Source organism: Chenopodium quinoa, unplaced genomic scaffold (assembly GCF_001683475.1).
Source record: "Chenopodium quinoa cultivar QQ74 unplaced genomic scaffold, ASM168347v1, whole genome shotgun sequence".
NCBI classification, from domain to species: domain Eukaryota; kingdom Viridiplantae; phylum Streptophyta; class Magnoliopsida; order Caryophyllales; family Amaranthaceae; genus Chenopodium; species Chenopodium quinoa.
The window spans coordinates 4,221,364-4,227,423 of NW_018743510.1; the positions used below are offsets into that span (position 1 = coordinate 4,221,364).

At 38.7% G+C, this 6,060-nt stretch overlaps 1 protein-coding gene across 1 annotated transcript; it reads left to right on the forward strand.

Annotated features, from left to right (window-relative positions):
- The first annotated feature begins 2,758 nt into the window (after nt 1-2,758).
- On the forward strand, nt 2,759-5,418 carry LOC110739821. The gene is made up of 6 exons (XM_021920303.1): nt 2,759-2,789; nt 2,989-3,104; nt 3,767-3,939; nt 4,085-4,264; nt 4,402-4,465; nt 4,580-5,418. The coding sequence occupies exons 1-6, from the start codon at nt 2,759-2,761 to the stop codon at nt 4,748-4,750; spliced, it is 735 nt and encodes a 244-aa protein (XP_021775995.1). The 3' UTR covers nt 4,751-5,418.
- Nucleotides 5,419-6,060: the final 642 nt, after the last annotated feature.

The window sequence follows — 6,060 nt, forward strand, 5'->3', positions numbered from 1 at the left end:
GTGGCATGACCAAGCTGACGATACAAGTACGCTAGTGTGGCTGAACCCCAGGAGTATCTCGTCAACCTCTCTAGGTTATCCTCCATACACAACTCATTGAGAAAAGAAGGGTGAGTACAGTTACCGCTCTTGTCAATAAACCCAAAAGGATCCACATATAACCAATGGCCCGAACCGCCTCCGGCTGCTCCTCACTACGACCCCTAGCAATAATCTGGTCAATATGGATGCCACCATTCCTGTAGATGGCATTTCGAGTCTTGACCTGTAGCTCCTTTAGAGTCAACTGTAACAACCCACCTACCAATGTCCTATACTAGTCACTAGGGAGATCACCGGCAACCATATCCCCATCAACCTGAATACCATGTATGTGGTGTACGTCGTGCAACATGATGGTAATCTCACCAAAAGGTAGGTGGAATGCCATCTCTCAACAAAAGCAGAGGAAAATCAAGGTGGTCGTGCATAATGCTAGGCAGGTGCGACAACCTAGTTTGCTGTATCCGCATAGTATTGGCAGTCGTAAATCGCTCTAGCCAGCCAGTCAAGTCTCTACACACACCAACTCTAGTATGACACCGCAAAAACCGTTGATCTTCCCCATCCCAAATATGTCGAGCAACATGGGCCCCGAAACTAGGAATAACGCCCCCATCCTCGGGCCCACTATCCGTCGGCCCCTGAACAAGCCAAGACGCTGCAGATCGAGGTGGTCGTGAACTCATAAATTTCCCATCAGGACCTCTCGTCACGCAGGCGGCTGCTCTTCAGCATCAGCCTCACCCTCATCTTCATCATCATCAGGTCCATCATCCTCGTACCTCAAACCCGAACCCGGAGTCCTCAACAAGCATTATGCCAACCACCGGCTACGTCCTGCTCATCCAAATGAATCCCATAATCATCCACTACCCTGTTGCGCTCCGGTACTAAACTACCTTCCCGTATACTAATCCCCCTATCTCTCCTAATTGACGCGTTAATACTGCATGATCTAGCATGCCGTGGACCAAAACCCTCAACTACATTCTAAATTTAAAAAATAAATTATAATATTAATAATAAAAACAAAATAGGTGATGCAAACAATTGAAAACAAAAGAAAACCTATAATGTGTTCTATGTGTCATTTTAATAAAATCATTACGAGTATTAAACAATAATAAACAACAACAACAACAACAACAACAATAAACAGCAACAACAACAATAATAAACAACAACAACAATAATAAACAACAATAATAATCATTTTAGGACAGCTAATGAATTATATGCTATATATATATGGTTTAATTTTTTAGGTGGAAAAAATCAAAGGAACTCCCGAAAGCTCAAAGTAAGTACATTTACACCGTAATTTTTTGTCATTAATATTTGAATTTTCGAGTTATCCCAAATGCATCTTGGAATACATCAACACAAAATTAGTTAATACTGCAACTACACAGCAGCCTCATCTTCGTGGCTCAAAAATAGAAAATGCCAAGAAGGGAAAAAATGGCTGCTGCTACCATACCACCTACTACAAACATAATTCCAAAGTAGTAGAATACACCTAGCAAATATTAGGCCATCTAAAGATACCACCCCTTCCCTTCAAGCTATATTGCACTTTCCATACGATCAACTTCGTATACATCCTTGGTGGTTCATACGATTTATTTTTTTTTTAATTTTTTTTAAAAAGGCAGAAACGCCCACTTTTTTCGTCAGATCTAGGCTGAAACGCCTAGATCTTTCGAATAATCGTATGGGTGATCGAAATTTCTAGGTGTTTCACCCAAACCGCCCAAAAAATTCGATTAACCACCTGGTACTACGAAAGATTTAGGCGTTTCAGCCTTGATTTGGCGAATTAATTGGGCGTTTTCGCCAATTCCAGAAATTAAAAAACAACTGACCTTGTCTTTGGCGACTCTTTCGACGACGGCCTTCCCCTTATCCCTCGGGATTTCCACACGAAATTATATTGAGATAGTATAAAGAGGTGGTGTGGGTTGGTAAATGGTGGTGGTGGTGGTTTAGAGGGAGAAAATTTTTAAAGAGAGAGTGTCAAGGTGAATTCTGGTTGTGTAAATGGTGGTGGGTTAAAATTATGATTGTAAGGGTAAATTCTTTGTTTATATCTATGAGGATAAATTCGTAAACATATATTATTTTGCGGGCGTTAGTTAAAGATTTGAGGGCGGTATTTAACAACCCTTGGTATAAAAGGTGGTACCGCTAATAGAAAATAGTTGAGTTCATATTATTTTACACAATGTTAATAATTGGTATTATTTTAAGCCAATTTTTCTAAAAATAATCGAAGTTGGGATTATTTTGAGCAAATGAGTCAAAGTTCGAATTATTTTGAGCAATTTTTCTAAAATAAAAAAACTTTTTTTTTTTTCAAAAAATTGGGTTCGCACTGAAACCTTAAACCCACCCTAAATACGCCCCTGGCTGCATCCTTCCCTCTCTTTCTCCTCCATTGAAGCATACTCTGAAATTCTCCATTGAAGCGGCTTCTGAGCTTTCTCCCCTCCATTGAAGCAGCTTCTGAAACAAGGTACCTTCCTTTTAATTATCGAATATCAATTTCATAATCAATTGTTTAATTCCACACTTTCGTTAATTTAATTTTCAGTATACTCAATCTAGGGTTCAGATGATTGAACTATTGTATATAATTACTCGAAGAATTTAAAATTTGCCAATAAAGTCAAATTTGGTTGCTAAATGTGTTGCAGTCCTCTGCCCATATACATAAATGCCGCGAACAACCACAATCGAATGCCCAGGTTGCCCACCATTAAGAGCCCTAACTTTCGACGTACTTGGCCTTGTTAAAGGAACTAACTTTAATATTAATTTATGCTTAATATTACCGTACAATTTATTCATACAATTTATTCATTTCATGGGTGTTTTTGTTTTTTATTTTTTATTTTTATTTTTGTTGAATAATTTCCTTACAAAATTGTCGCCATTGTTGTTCAGTAATTGAAGCTCGGAGTAAGCTAGATGGAGTTCCTAAGGTTGTAGAGAGGTGGGGTGACCCTGATTCCTCTAAAGCTATCCCCGCCGCTTCTATCAATGACAGAAAATCCAACCCTGTATGTATGAGTTTTCTGTTCCTATGTTTGTTTATATTTTTGCTTATGTTCTTACTTTTTTGTTTGCGTGTTTTTGTGAAGTTAGTGTATTGTGATGATCTTGTTGTTTTGGTTTTTGTATTGTGTTTGCTTAAGTCTAATATTTTGTGTTATTGCTTGACAACGTCTTCTTACTGCGTTTGAGGACTGTATATTTGTTTCACTGGCTATAGTTCTTGATGAAATGGAGTTTTAGCCTCACGGTGCATGTTTGGGATTGTAGTTTAACTATCCCTGTGTAGGTTTAAAGTGTGTTCTATTCACTTAATTTGTATAAGTGGAAATAATGTGAACATGAAGAGGGCTTCGCTGTTAGAGTATGAGTTCAAATTACATCATCAGTTTGACAATTAAATCTGGAAGGATGAAGCTGTATTCCAGGGGTGTGCCATGTCATATACTTTCTTGTCTGGTTTAACATGCTCGTATGCCTTAATTTCATAGGAAAAGTTGTTGATTTTGTACATATTATGCTACTGCATTGTATCTATTCAATTGAAAAATCTTCTAAATATTGTTATTGATTGCTGCAGTTGCCAGGAAAAATGGTGCAGTAAGTTGCTTGCTTCCCATGTCAACACCAATGTAAATGGTATCATGCGTATCCTGTTTTAAGCTCATAGTTTTTTGCTGCGTTGTGTACACGGTATTGTACTATTCAGATTGAAGTTTTGAGTCCAGTTACTGGAGAGTTGTGTTTTTCAATTTGCAATGATGGTGATGACACTTCTCAATTAGATGACCCGATTGCTGGATTGCATTTATTTAAAAAGCGGATGGTAGAGTCATCATCAAGGTAGGTCATTTTAACTCTCTTTGTATGACATCAGGAAATAAAAGTTTCTTTTTGGTTTTTAAATTTTGACCTGAGTTACTAAAGGATACAATGGGGTCACTGTGGTGGTATTAAATTAATCTCTATATGTTTTATGTGTAACTAGGTCGTGCACCTTGCTTTCTTGTACAACTAAAGGGAAAGCAAGCTTGAGGAGAATTGAAGATTTTGATTCACACACTGGTTCTGTTTCTTCTGCTACTCCAGAAACGTGGAGTGTGTGCGGTTCTGGTGAGATTTGCTGCTCCAAAGTACATGCTAATGAAGGCTACTCTGTGTTTGGAGGGTAAGCCTTGTGTATTCAGGACTATATTTCTTAAGAAATTTAAAAATTAAGATCTTTTACTGTTTCATTTCATTTAAATAATGCTAATTTTGTGTTGAATGATATGCTTTAATTTCTGTTATTATGTTTCTTTTTAGGAAAGGCATTGAAATTAACATGTGGGACCTGGAGAAGACTAGTAAGATTTGGAGTGCAAAATCTGTAAGCTAAATAATTGTACTAATTAATTCCTTCCTGAACTGCAATGTGACCTTGTTGTTTTTCACTTTTGTCAAGCAGACATAAATTCTAATTATTGTTGTTATGCTTTTCCAGCCCCGAGCGAATAACCTTGGAATTTTTACGCCAACTTGCTTTACATCTTTGACCTTCCTAAGCAACGATGATCATCGCAAGGTTGTGGCTGGTACCAAAAACCACCAGGTAATATTAGCTAATGGAGATTCTTGTTGTCAGTTGTTTGGAGGCAAATGGGGTCCTTTTTAAGACCATGCTTTGTTTTATTAACTTCCTTAGATTTGGGAGATCCTTATATAGCCAGTTTCCTATGAGTGGTGGGGGGGGGGGGTAAGGGGGTATGTGGAATTTCCTATGTTTTTTTTCCCCTGACGTAGACATGTCTGAGCATATTTGTAATTACATAAGCTATAGATTGCAATCTGCACTATTTCTTCAGAAAAGGTTTTCTCTTTGTTGACTTAGGGTCTGAAATGTCTCGACTTCTATTACTCTGGGTAAAGATGCATGAGCAATGCTCCATATCCTTTCCTAAGATCAGTCTGGGTGCATATTTGAGCAGATGGAGAGTAGCTTTAGTAATTCCCATCTAGGGATGCAAGAACTTTTTCATAGACTCAGCACACGATATGGGTGAAACTGTCTTTGCTTGTCTAAGTGTCACTTTCTATCAGCCACTAGTGGTTTACTCTTGGCCATGGTTACTGCATTACTTCATGGATATTTTTATACACCATTATTTATTTAAAGTGTTTGTACCCTGTGGAGACTACCTATTCTCATTGGGGACCTAAAAGTGTATCTGAATAAAAGCTAACCTAAAAATGAGGAATACATTGGGTATTTATAGCCCACAAAAGATAAGCCCGAAAAAAATAATATGTCGGCTAAAATATAACCTCGCCTGGTCAGACAGGGCAAACATCGCCCGACCGGGCGAGCTAGACTGCTTCAGACTTCTGTATGCTGCAATTCCTTCTTTGCCCGGTCAGACAGGGCGAAGCTTACCCGACCGGGCGGACAGGGTCTGAATGTGTACTGACTTATTCTACGCATAATCTCTTTCATTGCTTGCTTCCTTTATTGCCCGGTCAGACAGGGCAAGGGTGGCTCGACCAGGCAAGCTGAAATACTTGCTTCTTTAATTCATAACTCTTCCAAACATCAAATGGGAACGCGTCCGATCCTTCGTTTAAGCTCCATATTCCTGATAAACTCTAAAAATAGATCGAACATACTAAAGAAGAGATTGTTAGCAAGAAATAGCTCCGTAGAGCTTAAAATCATGTAAAATATCGTAGTGAACCCGGGGAAAAACATAGTATGAAACGCATATATCAGCCGTAGCCAGAGAAAGAGGAATAGTCTATATATGTACCATTGGGTGTCAAGATCCACATACCCCCTGGTCGTACCTAAAACTAGTCTGGGCGTAAGGTCTCAGGTGTAATAGCCCCACGACGAGCATAGTTGTCTACATAGGAAATAGACCCCTACCTGTGTTCCTCTCCACAAAAACCCACCCTTTGGTTAAGAGACCCAACTATCCTCCGAAGTCC